The sequence below is a fragment of the Streptopelia decaocto genome (assembly GCF_964273445.1).
Source record: "Streptopelia decaocto genome assembly, chromosome: 15".
NCBI lineage: Eukaryota > Metazoa > Chordata > Aves > Columbiformes > Columbidae > Streptopelia > Streptopelia decaocto.
Window position 1 is genome coordinate 10037323 of NC_138670.1, and position 14654 is coordinate 10051976.

The 14654-nt window shown below is 49.0% G+C and overlaps 1 protein-coding gene across 2 annotated transcripts; it reads right to left on the minus strand.

Annotated features, from left to right (window-relative positions):
• Positions 1–348: 348 nt before the first annotated feature.
• Positions 349–13515, minus strand: CABP1 (calcium binding protein 1; the record flags this gene model as incomplete). 2 transcript variants are annotated; one of them, XM_082066153.1, is made up of 7 exons in its annotated part: positions 349–513; positions 2274–2421; positions 2829–2938; positions 4204–4347; positions 4974–5004; positions 8642–8818; positions 13471–13515. In XM_082066153.1, 7 exons carry the CDS (start codon positions 13513–13515, stop codon positions 488–490), a joined length of 681 nt encoding a protein of 226 aa, XP_081922279.1. In that variant the 3' UTR covers positions 349–487. The 2 variants fall into 2 exon arrangements, with proteins under 2 accessions (XP_081922279.1, XP_081922280.1); XM_082066154.1 differs by lacking the exon at positions 8642–8818.
• Between the last annotated feature and the right edge of the window lie 1139 nt (positions 13516–14654).

The following is a 14654-nucleotide window of genomic DNA, read 5'->3' on the forward strand; positions in this document are numbered from 1 at the left end:
ACTCCACACGGATAGACACACACACACAGACAGCAAACACAGACACGGTTCACCAAGGGAAACCAAGAAGTGCAGAGCACGCCCTGAGGCTGCCACCAGTCCCAATGGCTTTGCTCTCATCCACCAGGCCAAGAGGATTTCTCTTGCTTGTGCTTTGCAGCAGATGGTGGGAGAATAAAGCTGGGGAGGAGGAGTCTAAAGTTGCAAATATCCCATGAAAGCATCATGGCAAGTCCTGGCTCTGCAGTTTCCTGCAATCATCTCCAAGGAATGGTTCCAGTTGTAGGAAGTTGCAAGTCTTTCACAGTGTGAAAGGGTGGAGGGGCATGGGGACCACCATGAGGGAGGAGCAGCAGGTCATCTCGGAATGTCCCAATTGCAGCCAGCCGATAAACCTTCACGTGGGAACATCGGGGCTAAGATGCTCCATCTAGGTCCTCCTCTGCCCTCTCTAAGGTGCTGATTCTTTTTTAGCTGAGAATTGTCTTCAACGGGACATCATGCGAACAAACTCTGCAACGAACAAGAAAAAACAGCCCTGAAGCAGAAGGCACCTGTGGTCCCCAGCCCAGCTCTCACCCTGGGGACAGCACGCAGCCAGGGGCAAACCCCGAGTCCCCGCGCACTGTGCCTGGCCCTGCAGAGCTCACACAAAATGGGCTTTCACCCTTGTGTTAGACAGGGAAATGACCCTGCTAGCGGCTCAGCTCATTGCCTCGGACTCCTTCCCAGCCAGGGCACAGTCCGGTTTGCACAAGCAAGTCCTGTGGGACACTATGGCAAGTGTTGTCTCTCTACTGTAACTTCAGGGAAACTTGATTTACAGTGTTGGGAACACACCCTGATTTCTTAGTAGGTTTGCCACTTCACAGAGACACCAGTGTGGAAAAGTACTAGTGTTTTGGTAGGTACCAGCATTTTTGCAGAGAGAAGTTTATTTTGATGGACTTCTTGTTTTTAAAGATACAGGTTAACTGTAAGGATACCCTGGATCTATTTCGTCACCACCCTGCAGCTCGTGAAGTCAATTACAATTGTTCAAATTGAGTGTAAATGCCACCAAATATAAATGTGTTTTCATTCTGCACTTGAATTGCCCAGGAACTAATAACTCTGCAAAGAGGAGGGCAGTGGAAATTACCCCGTTGACTTCTCCCTTTCCATTGTCATTTGACAACTAGAGCAGTAACTCACAGAGAAAATGATACTGGAATAGCATTTCATGTATTTTAGCTGTCTAACATAATTTAGCTGTGGGAAACAAGGAGAGCTACTGTCATATAATCAGCCAGTGCATTACAACAACTGCAGCTACCAGATACTTTCTAGGGAGACACTTCTAGCTTTCCAACATTTTCAAAGCCCTCAGAAGCTTCAGTAACCCTGGGGACTGAGACTCCTTATCATTTAGGGGACCCAGGAATGCCTCCATGCCAAAAAAATTATGTCAATTTAATTTTAATTCTGTAGTTCCTATGTGTCACCCTTGCTGAATAGGGACATCTGGATTATCACTAGATACACATGCAGTCTGCCATGCTCTCACACCGTCCAGCTCTTATATCTGCCTAGCTGTCTGATATCAACTGCCTCCCTTGCCAGAAACCCTGGGCTCTATTAATACTGCTCCTGCCATGGCTAATGGTCAGGTTAGCAGCATAATCACTCTTATTTTTCCAAGTCCTTCTAGCATGACAAGTGGGAGAAGAAATGAATTATCTCACTTAACGTGACACCTCTAGATCAGATATCTGCAGTCCTGGTGAGCGCATCTGGCACGTGACCGTCTTCTGGCATAAAGGCACAGAAACAAGTTCTCTATAAACCGAGATAACGAGGTGACTCAGAGGAAATGGAAGGTGCAGTGCAATCTCCAAACCAGTCCAGCCTCCTCACAGTTCTTGCAATAGATTTAATAGAAAGCAAAATGCCCCATGAAAAAAAGGTTGGCACAGCATGTGTGCACCAGAACCTGCTTCCCTGTGACAGGGCACGTCTCTGACTATGCTAGAGCTATGGAGACCCAAATGAAATGGAGATGCAGCAAGAAATGATACACAATTGAACACTTCAGCTGGGGAATTTCCTGAGTGGGCCAACGTTCTCCTTTTTCCTCAGCTGACTAGGAAAAAAACCCACGTCTTGTGTGCTTTTTTCTCTGTACTTCCAATACCTGGGCCCCGAGCATGCAAATCTTCCCTTTCACTTCACCTCTGAGCTGAAACTCTGCTCTCACCAGAGCAGATGGACAGGGAGCGTTCATTCCTTCTCACCTTCAAAGTCAACACGCCCGTCTCCATTCAGATCCACGTCCCGGATGATCTCTTCGATGTCCCGATGGCCCACCTGCTGCCCCAGAAGCTTCTTCATGGCTTCCCGCAGCTCACTGGTGCTGATCTCCCCATCACCATTGGTGTCAAACTGCAAGCACATTAAAAACACCAGCAGGGGAAATATGGTGAATGGAAATGGATCTTGCTCTGGGTTGAATTTTGTGTCGTCCTGCTCCTGAGTGCCATGTTTTTCCTGCATTCCTTTTGTGTCCCTCCTCTTCCTCCTTTGTGTGCCTTTTGGATTCAGTCTGGCTTTTCTACTCAGAAACCCCACGTAACTGCTGTGTCTGCACCAGCCTCCCTCTTTCTAGCCTTGAGGGTTCCCTTATCTTAGTGACTTTCTCTGCTGCTCCCTTGCTTCATGCCTGGCTTGGCTCTTTCTCTGCCTTCCACTGTGCTGCTCTCTCCTCCTCCTCCTCTCTGTTCCCCAGTGGGTCTCCTCTCTCCCCTGTCCCCTGCTCACCTCTCTGGGGGCACACGGCAGGGAGCACTCACCTCTCGGAAAGCATCGCGGAGCTCTTTTACACCAATCATGTCTGCGGTTTCTGCCAACAGCTTTGGTCCCATCAGCTCAACAAAATCTTCAAAATCCACATGGCCACCCACTTGGGACAAGATGAAAGATAATGTGTAAGAATTCCATATGTTAGCCAGGCCCAGCACTCACTTTGCACTTCTGTGTGCCCCACAGAGGGCTTGGTTCTCCAGGAAGCAAAGCACAGAAGGTACAGAGCAGTGGAAGGGAAAACAGAAGCAGTTTTACACTGTCTTTGTGCTTTCTGGGCTGTGGGCTAGGCATAAAGAGCCCAAGCTATTCCATCCTAGGCTGCTATGGACTGTCACATCCTTATGGCATCACGTACCAGGTATTAGAGGCTTGATGACTCCAGAGCTTACAGCAACCCTGTGCTGCGCCTGTGCCAAAGGGTAAGGCAAGGGCACAGCACGATGTTCCTGCGTGGCCTGGGCAGTGCCCTGCAGCAGTGGCGGAGTCCTGCTCCATTAGCAGCAGCTAACGTATGTCCGACTGTTTGTTCATCGTGTTAGCTCTTTTTCCTTTTTTATCCCCTACCTGGAAGCTGGCAATAACGCTCTCAAATTCCTAAGCACTCGTGTGCCATGTTTAGCAGCTGATTTTGTGTGTGACTAGTTGTGCATGTCATGACTGCTTTCCTTCCCTTGACCAAGTAATTTGTCCCTTTTACATCATGATGTGTCAGAAATAACATGCACTAATTATCCTTTTTCCCACCTGGCTGTGGGTAACACCCAGCACTGCCAGAGACAAGAGACAAAGAATGATATGATGGTGAAAGACAAGTGGCACAGACACAGTTACAGTGAACGGGACACATTTGTCACATTTCCCGTGACTCCAGCAGATGCCCTGTCTGACAGCACAGCTCACTGGCAGCCCGTCCCCAGGCACACAGCACATCCACGAACACTCGCTGCGGGGTGAACCATCCATCACCGTTCTGACCAAAGCATCTCCATCTCCCCAGGCTCTTTCTTCAGTCTGACACCATCCAGTATCAGCTTCAATATGACAACACCCACAACCTGTGCACCAATGTCTAACTGCCCGCATCAAGGGCAGTTTTATACCTGACAGCACAAGCACGAAGGACAGCCCTTCCACACGCTGTCCCCATGCAGCACAGTCCATGCAGCCCCTCTGATAAGCAAGAAACAAAGGTATCAGACGGTTAGGGACCACAAACAAACAGGAGAGATGAGCAAAAATGAGAACAAAAAATAGAGGGAGGAAAAATCCAAAGGAAAAGAGACAGAGGAGATGGAGAGAGCCAAGGTAACGGAGCAGGGCACAGCAGCAGCAGGGAGGCACAGCTCAGTGGTCGTTACTCACGGTTCATGTTGATCTGCTGGGAGAGCTCTATTAGCTCCATCTCAGTGGGCATGTAGCCCATGGTTCGCATGCAGTTCCCCAGGTCCCTGCAGTTAATAAACCCATCCTTGTCTTTATCAAACTCCTTAAAGGCTTCTCTTAATTCTGTAGGAGTGGATCCAAAAAAGAACAATATTGTCAGTGACAGCCTGAAATACCTTTTCCAAGAAACCTCCCCAGAATCAGCAGCACTTTATGAGGCCACACTCCCTTAGATTCTCCCAGCAGATCTCCCTGCAATGACTGGAGCAACGTTAAGCTCTTCTAGCAGCAGCACTGCTGACCCATTCCTTACAGGAAAGCTTGCTTGGACTGCAAGTGATATGAAACTGCACTCCCTGCAGGAACTGGAAGTGGTAAGTTTTCCCAGTTTTACCCCTACACTATATTATATAGGACTCACTGTAAAGATTAGCAGGTCTAACAGCTTCCCTGGAGCCATAGTGTTGTACCATGCTGGGGTGAACAGCAGTTCCCTGACAGCTAATGTCTCGTTACTTACCCTCCCACCCTGAAGAAGTTGGAATGGGTGCAAATTCCTTCACAGCCAGCACTACTGCAGTTTTACATATCATTTATTTTTGCTGAGGTTGACAGGAATTATTCCAGCAATCGTCTCCCCTGATTTACCCCAAATTATTTTGCCCCATGGGGCCCAACCTGGAAGGGCCGGCCAGCAGGTTTTCACTGGGCAGGGAGAAAGGTGACACAGAAGGAGTGACAAACTTTACCTTCAATTTCTTCTGGACGCAGTTCTCTATCCTGCAAAAAGAGAACATGATACGTTCAAGCTTGCCACAAACATAATTTCAGAATAGCACTCGTTGGTGCAAACAGTTCTGGGACAGGCCAGAAAGTGAGAGAAGAAACAAGAAGGCGATGACATGTTTAATACCATCTACCTAGCAAGGGTTCCCAGCTCTCCTCCCCAGCGGGAGGCACGGCAGCCTGCACGCTCCCCTGTGGAAGCCCCTCTCCATCTCATCTGCTGGACAGGGTGATGACAGGTGCTCTCGTTAGAAGAGACCTCGGCCAGCACAGCCATATGGGTGTTCTCCCCACCTGATGGTACCTTCATGAGGCTCCTACATCATCCCCCATCACCAAACCCTGGGGCAGAGAGCGGCCCTGCGGCAGTTCCCATCTCCTCTAGAGCTCTGAATGTATTTCCTACCGCAGATCCCGCTGAAACAAACAGCTCAAACCAGCTGGAAGCAGCCCCTGTAACCAGCAGGTCTGCACCATCGTCTGCTTGGATCGCTGCTTGATCCCTGTCCTTCTGGCAGGACAGGGACAGCCACAGCCACGAGCTCTACTACAGCCAGCACCCCAGCGTCCTCTCCTATAGTCAGCCCCCACAAAAAGGTAGGAAATTCCCCCTTCCCCCCAGCCTCAACTCCCTGTGCAAGCATTTTGAAACCAGGCATGAAGGCAGATAGACAACATATACATCATCAAGGTCATCTACAAACAAAACAGGAGAAGGATTCACCATGTTCGGGAAACACTGCAACTTCAAACATCCAATCTGAATTTCTTGGAAGAAGGGGAAGGATACACAAGAGTATAGGAAAATTCCAACACTGCACCAGGAAGAAGAGATGCGCACGGAAATGCACTGCTTTCTGCTCCCAACGCCCTTTCTAATTCCTCTCATGGCTCCCAGGCAAATCCAAAACATGAGAATTTGGAAACACAGAAACACGATCTCTTTTGTCGTCTCATTCTCGGCTTTTCCCCTCAACTGTGGGGAGTTCTCCTTGCCTCCCAGGTGTCCTCCAGCCTCACCACGTGTCCCTGGAGACGGTGCCCTTGAGCAGTTTGAGAAGGATGATCCTTTGCTATTTAACCACAGGCTCCTCTGGAAGCTCTAATGGCGGCTGCTCAGAGCACACAGCAAACTAGGACACACACTGGTCTACGTCTGTGCAAAAGTGGGCTGTGCCAGAGCAATGATCAGCTTGCCACTCGTAACCTTCCCAGAGGCATCTCTGTGCTGGATGGAACTGTCGGAGCGCGCTGGCTCTGCCGTTTCATCCTTCACAGACCTGGTATTTTCAAACATGTCATCCCATTTGTTCTGCTTTCATCAACACCAAGTAATAAAACAATTCAAACTCCTTCAACCGGATGCAGGAGGCGTTATTGCCCTCCTGCCTTAGATAAAACAGCAGATGAAAACCACCCGTGATCGGTACCAACACCTTGTGTACCCCATTCCAGAGTTCGCAAACATTAATCCCCGGAGATACACCATGTGCCGACGGCAGCAGATCAGAGGTTTGATTACCACCGCCACGGGGCAAAGGGTGCGGTGACTCACCCGCAGCAACCGCCGTCCTGCGAGAGGGGCTGGGGTAGGACCCGAGCCTTCCTCCAGCACGGCCGTGACGAGACCCTCCTCCCCCTCGCTCAACTGAAGACCTCGCTGGAACCAACATGACTGACACATGTCAGAAATGGGGCTTCAGCGCCGGCTCTGATTTTGCACACCAAGGCATTCGCGTTTGCAGGTCTCTGAGCAAACCTTTGCACATGCAGATTCTACCATCAGAGAGCCACAGACTGCGAATGCAAAAGGAGTGGGAGGGTTTATGTCCCTCCAAAAATCTGACTCGAGGGATAACTGACGTCATGAAGAGGTTTTCTGTTTTAAATTTGAAAGAAGATCCCCTAAAATGATAAAGAAGGAAAATTGCTTGGGAAGAAAAAGGCTGAATCACTCTAAAGCTTTTGGAGAGCATATGGGAAGAGGAATAGAACTGTTCAGTGTTTAGATCCTAGATACGAGCGGAGGTGACCCTCAGAGAGTCCATTATACATAATGGTCTTACCCTCATTTATTTCTGTTCTATGCACAATAAATCCTGTTGGTCGAGGGAGTAAGTAAAGCTGTTTATCAGATGCACTTTATTCTACATCAGGGCAGTTAGAGACATCACTAATCCTGTTTTGGGTTTGGTATTCGGTACAGTGAGTTTCCAGGGCCTCACCAGGATGGATACGGGCCCAGCTGTGAGCCTTCCCTGGGGACCTGCACCCACCTCCTGTGCTGGGCAGCTCTGTGCACGTGTGCTTGTGCGACAGTATTACGGTTTGTGTTTCAGTGAACCGGCCCAAGGAATTTGTGATCACTTAGTGGCTGAAGGTTAGGAAAAACACAAGCTATTTGATCAATAATGACAAATAATGACTCTTTTATTGGGTTGTTGGTTGAAGAAAAGGTTTCAGAGATGAAGATCTACGTGTCTCCTATAGGTGTAGATGACCATCTTAACACAGGAGTAAGACAGAGATTTCTTACAGAAGCAACAAAGCTCTGACACTCAGGTGATTGGGGTGAGCTTTGTTTCACCAGAAGAACAGGGAACGCACTGAGTGAATATCTGACAATGCACATAGTCACCCATATGTATCCATAAAAAGTGTGTTAATAATATGTTTGTGTATGTCTTCAAATTAATGTTATGGTAGGAATCAGATGTTTATGTGCAAAAATATGTTTTACTTCTTGTAAAAATACAATTCTGGGGTGCGTATTTCTGTATATTTACCATGTCCAGGTGTATACACTTCAATTTACAGACAAACACATATTTTATTTTTTTGTATGTAAATGCATACATTAGATGCATATGAACACATAGCTACAAACAGGTGTGACTGGGGATGTATGGATGTAGTTTTCCTACTTGTCTGTGTGTGTAACAGCATTTGGTAGTCTGGCACTATTTGCAAATATGAAGATAGACTGATGTTCTTTGGTTTATTTGGCTGGGATAGCTGCAGTGTCAGGCTGTGTACGATAGTGTATAAGAGGTTGTATTTGGGTGTCTGTGAGGAGGCAAACACATGCCTATCTCTGCTGGTACTCATGGGCTCACTATGAGCTGACAGGAACAGTATCAAATATGAGCATCTCTATGGGACAGCTTGTTCCCAATACGGATGCCCTGATTTGCATTCAAGTGGCTATTTAGGCCTTAAATGCTAATCTGAGCCTCTGGGACTGAGATGTGGATGTGTTGCTGGAGTAACAACTTTGAACACTTGGACTCCTGAGTCCATATGATCATATTAAGTCCTGAAGTCATAAGTCCTTCTCCTGAGTCCATATGATTATGCCTACTTGACTGTAGGCTTGGCTCTACCTTCCACAGCTGCACTTTTAGAATCCTCCTTTCTCGGTGTTTAGGCATGGGGATACCTCTGCACATCCTTTGGGTCAGACATATGCCTGTGATTGTATTTGCACTCGGAGCTGGAGCTGGGATGCTCGAGACCCAGGGCTGGGGCTGCAGAGCTCCACGCAGACGGAGCGTGCGGGCAGCCCTGCATCCCTGGCTCGCATCCACGCGGCTTTGTGCGCGTCTTGCCCGGCTGGGTGTGACTTACGTACAGGCAGCCTGTTTTCTGCGAAGCCCTTCCTCAGGAAGATGCAGGCTGGCCCCAGCAGGTTGTGCATGACGGCGCAGTTCTGGGCCAGCACCATGAGCGGGCCCTGGTACTCGCAAGCCGACGACCCCTCTTCGCTCGTCTGGACAGCCTTATAGCACGTCTTCTCGTCATGACGGATCTTCCCAGCCAACCAGCAGCAAGCAAACAACACAACAGAGGATGTTACCTCCCCGTCTCGCCCAGCCGTTCCTCTGAAGTTTTACTGAACCGCCTCGCAGACACATTATTGCTAAATCTCCTTCATCTGGTCCACGCTGTGTCCCCCCCACCAGTCTATTAGGATTTGTACAGAAGCAGTAAGTCCAGGAGTTCACTTTCAAAAGCTGATAGAAGTACAACCAACCAAGAGAATTTTGCTTTGAAACCACATCAAACTCTCAGCACTGCTCACACCTACCCAGACACAGCCCAAAGGAACACGCTGCCACTGCCAGCCCCAGGGTTAACGATGCCTTGAATGAGCTGCAAAGGGCCAGGGCAGCCCAGCCCCGCAGCCAGTGCCAGAGCCACGCTGCTGGCAGAGCCGTCCGGGCCGGGGCATCCCTGGGGACCGGCAGCGCCCGCACGCAGACCTTGCGTAAGGCTCCGTGTTACATTCCAGCAACGCAGCATCACACACCTTGTAATGTTATTAGAAGGCCGTTTGCAGCATCGCGTGGCTCTGCCAACTGCCGGCTCACACTCCCTGTGCCAGTCCTAATTAGTGACATCCTCAGGGTCTCAGGCAGTCACTGCGCTGGCCTCTGCTAATCACCGACAGTCCCAAAGTGGAGATCAGGCACGGGCACAACATTTTTGTCTGTTTGCATTTGCACATTTTCCCAAGTGCACACATCCTGCTAAGCTGGGGCTCCAGAAGAGAATCCAGCACTGGATTTTATAAGGAGGCACTGCTTTCCTTTTATAGAAATGCATTTCCCTGGCTCTGCAAAAACCCTCTTATCCTGATATTCCCATGCAGCTATAAAAAGCCAGCACAACCCACAGGACCCTTGGTTTTATAGAATAAACATTAATCATACATCAGATTCCTCTTCAGGAATGATTCTACTTTTACAGCCAGTGTTCCCAGGGGTGATCAGAGCAGCTCTGTCAATTGTCATTGTCTCTATTAACCCTTTCCTTAAAGCCTGAGGTGCTTTTTCAGGCTAAAAGACTAGATACACACACATGCCTCATTCACACTTGTCCGAGTCTATTACATCTACTTGCTGTGTCTGCCACATGCTATTATATTGCACACATGGTTTGTAGTTCGCATTTTTGTACACAGTCTTACACCAATCTGCTCATGTATAATGTCATGCGAATATCAAGAATCAAAACAAAAACAACTCAAAAAGTAAGCCATGGAGAAAGAAAATGATGCAGCAGAAAAGCACTTTCGTTGCAGTCACGGATGAGGAAGAAATCTGCCTCTGATTAAATCTGACACATAGGACACTTGTCCTTAAAAACCTGAAAGATGAGCATCCGTCCACAAATGGCATATTACTAGCTCAGCTAAATGTCAAGACATCTGTGTTGAACTGCACAGCTTCGTGATATCAATGCAATGTATTTTCAAAATTACCAGCTTTGTTTCCTGGCACATTTTTCAGTTTAATACATCAAATAATATGAATCACTTAAAATAGCCCACATCACTTCTGTGTTTAATTCCAGTGAAGCCACGTGAAAGATCGAAGTCTCCACAACTCCTAATCCTTGTTTGCTGACGCTTCCAGTCAACTGAGTTTATTACCAGCCCACGGAGCAGCACCACACAATGGTCATCCCATCGTTTTCCTGTGTGGCCAGAGATTGCCAGTTTGATGAAAGAGTTGCCAAGAGCCACCAAAGATCCTGACCAGACGACCTGACGCAGTGCCAGGACAAGGTGCACGGCTTAGCAAGAACCCGACAGGGCATCCCTGCCCCGCTCTGCCGCTGCAGGAAGGATTTATGGCAGTCGGTGTTCCCTCTGCCAGCAGCCCGCCAGGTTTCTCCTACAACTACCTCTACAAGTTCCATCCACCATGTTCCTCCTACATCCCAGCAGAGCTGGAAGGGAGCTGTGACATGGGGATGGGGCAAAGCCCCATCAGCCACCCATTACAGGGCAAAACAGCAACGTGCACGACAAGGAAGATGCCAGGCCAGGATTGGGGAGCTCAGGCTTTCCCTCTCCCTTCCCTGAGCACAGGACCACTGCTCCTCCTGGCTCAATCCTGCCCGTGGCTGGGTCAGACCAGCAGAGTGCGGAGAAGGAAGAGACCGGGCTGATGTAGAGATGGCTGCAGGGATGGTGAAGGGTGGCAAAGCAAGGGACCTGGATGCCGAAGCTTTCTCCTTTTTACACAGCAGAAGCACAACAGGATTCAGCTCATTTTCCTGCCTGCGTGTCAAAGGGACTTTGCAGAGCAGCAAGCGCAGAGGGACAGGCAGCCCGGCTGGCGCTGGGATCACCACGGGGACACTGTGACGGTGGGGAAGTGAAGCTGCCAACAACAGACGTGAAGACAAAGCCTGAGCATTGCGACCAAAACAGGCAAGGTACCCCCTGTCAGCCAGTCCCAGACCAAGCCAGCCACTGCCTGGGAGTGACTCCCAAATTTTAGGTTGAAATCATGTATTCAAGAGACCTGTCTGTCACCCAAGAGCAGCTTTGACACAGGTTGTCTACAGTCCCTCCTCTTTATGGTTTCAGCAAAATGAGTTTGCCCAAGGTAAACTCTGAGAAAAAAGACAGGGATCATAAAACAGCCAAGTGAAGCTGTGCAATGTTAAGACTGATCTGCGAAGTCTCCACTATAATCTTGTGTGTCATGATCAAAAGAAAGGCAGAGCCCCAGGATCTGTCAGGATGAGGGTCTGAGGCCTTAACTCATAGCTAGCTGGAGCAACATCTGAGAAACTCTCTAATTCAGCTTTGCAACTTTCTCTCTTTAGTACTGCCATCCCAGGCCTTCTAACTAGGCACAAAGTGCATTATTTGAAGCAGCTTTTAGGAATGAAAGCATAAATTACCTAAAAGACTGGTGACACAGAGCTTTTAAGTTCTTGAACCCATTTTGATTCAAGCAGCCTGGCCGCACGTCAGACTTTAATTGCAAACGCCTCGATGACGTTGAGCACAGCTGCAGCCAACTCCTTTTATTGCAAGTTAGAGGCGACCTACAAGCAACCAAGTTGTTTTTTCATGTGTGCAACATTTGGGTAAACCACAACTGCTTCTGCCTCTCCGTAAAGGTCACCCTGACCTAGGGACTGCTCCCAGCACTGCCCAGCTCTTGGCGATGAGCTCCCTCCTCGTGTAGCCCAGCTCCCCCGCAGCAGCACTGTGCCATTACTGGCTTTGTTCACAGCAGCCAAGATAACAAGAAAACTGTGTTTCTACATAGAAGAGGCAAATCTTGGCCCAGAAGAAACTGCCTGCTAAGGAGGTCCTCACCCCAACAGCTCCTTTCCAGAGGAGCTTTCCTGCGTGGAGCATCCTGATGGCATTTCACTGTCAGCAAGGTCTCCACAGAGGTAGTTCCTCATTGCAATACTGGGTGCTTAGCATAACTTCTTCATCTATGAGGAGTGAATTGCATGGCTTTTTGCTGAGTTATTAGATTTGCAGCAATGCTAAGTGAGAACGGTGCGGCTGGCAGGTACACGGTGCTGCAAGGCCTTCCTCCGCCAAACAAGGAATATTTCTGGGGCACATCATTCCCATTTCCATCTAGTTCCTAACAGCTGCATTGTTCCTGAATCTAATTCCTCCTGGGATCACTGTAAAACCTCAGCACTGAGCAGGCTGCGGGTTGAAGCCCAACAGATGCACGTGGCAGCTCGCAGACGAAGTCCAGCTGGGCCCAAGCATGTGAGCACATGGGCCATGCTGACGTGCGACACGATGCACGGACACACAGCCAGGGCCCAGCGTGTCCGCTCACACACAGAGGCATGGTAAACAGCTCACAGAGAAAACATGCTTCTGTACCCAAACACAGATGGACAAAACCAGATGTGTGCATACGCAAGTATGGATGTACATAAAAACACGCGCGTGCCTACATACAGACTGATGTGAGGATGTCCATTGGCAGGTATACATGCACATAGCACCATACAAGCGGGGATATATGTGTGACACACACAAATTCCCCCCCGTACACTCACAACAAGCATTGAACGCCTGCTCACGCACCTCGGGATGTGCATGTAGGGACGTAAACAGCCAAGGACACACACATACTTCAGATGGGCTCATGAGGTGTGCATATTCTTACACACCAACAGGAATATGTACAGACACACGCCCGTTCACATGTACATGAATATACATCCCTACAGAAACAACACACAACTAGACTCGTGCAGACACTTCTCGACTGAAGCACGTGTGCGCACACACAAACTCACACACATGCACAAACTCACACACATACACGTACAGTAAGATGCTCGTACAAAAAATGTGTGCCGGCATGTTGTGCACATCGACAAGCACAGCCTTGCACGTACCCAGAGCACAGCTGTACACACACACACTGCAGGACACAAGCCGATCCGTCTGTGTGCACGCACACACGTTTATTTACACACATGCTGTGGCACCCAGTGTCCCGGGCTGTAACGGCTGCACTTGCATGAGCAGCTCTTACAAAAAAAGGCTGGCGAAGAGAGCTGAACCCTCCGTATACCTCTCTGCGTCTCTCCCACCTCCCGTTCCCATCTACCCACGACGTCACCCATCCCAAGAAGCAGGGCTGGAAATGCACTTTGATTCAGGGAACATACCTTTTTTGAGAGGTTTCTCAGTGGAGACTTCACACAGTTGCCCATAATATGTTGAGTCTGCCTTTCCGGTGGACTTGGTTATAAAGGAACCGAAGCAATTGATCCCATTAAAGGTATTCCTTGGGAGCAAAGCAAGAAAGGCAGCGCCAGGCAAATCCAAACAGCTACTGGCTGCTGGGGCTTCCCTCTTCAGGGAGCTTTTTCTCTCTCTGCCTCTCTCTCTCCGTGCTTTTACTTTATGTTCACTTTCTTGAAGAGATGAAGCAGGAAGGAGAGGGAGGGGAGAGAAACAGACAGAAAGAGAGGGAGAGAGAGGGAGAGAGAGTGAGAAGGGGAGAGAGAGGGAGGCGGCTGTATAATCTACATCAGATTAATGTTCAAATCCCTCCCACCCCCCTCAATCTGCAGGCAAGATTGTTTCACTCATGGGAGAGGGCTGATTCAGGGAGAATTAAAACGGAGAGGCACCGTATCAAGAAGTGATTTCAGTGATGAGTTCGGTGAATCCAGCTAGTTTGGGTGCGCGCAGCCTCTGAACATCGCAGCCCTGCCCACCCCCCTTCTCTCCACTTTCGGCTTTTCAATCACCGGAGAGCGAGGCTGGGCAGAAGGCAATCCACTTAGGGGCTTGGAGTGGAGTCCGGAGCTCGCTTCAGAGCAGAAATGGACCATTTATCTGTGTGGGACCTGTTTCAGCCTATAAATACCAGCAAACCTAGAAGTCCCTCACTCTTTTCCTGCCACGGTGGAAGCAAGCCTGGACAGAGCAGTCCAGGGACAAAACAATACTCTCAGCCCCAGGATAGGAAATTTTAACCACAAGGGAGAGACCTTGAGCCAGTCCTGTGGTCAGGTTTTTCCAGCTTTCTGCAAGAAGTCAACTGGTGGTTTACCTGCACAGGTCTGCCAAAGATGGGCTCACACCTGCATGCTAAATCTGAATGGCCCCAGTCCGTGTAATGTGAAGCAAAGAATTTGGACCACCAAAGTGAATCCATCCATTCCATTGCGAAGAAGCCAAGTCCTGGAATAAATAAGGGGCTCCTACACCTAGAGCCTAGTGTGTAACAGAATAATCTCTGAAAGAAAAGGGATGAGTCCCCAGTACACTGTCTTCTGATCTCAGGCTAAGCATAAGAGCATTCAGTCTGAAAAGAGATGCATTATGATTTATGAATTCGAAT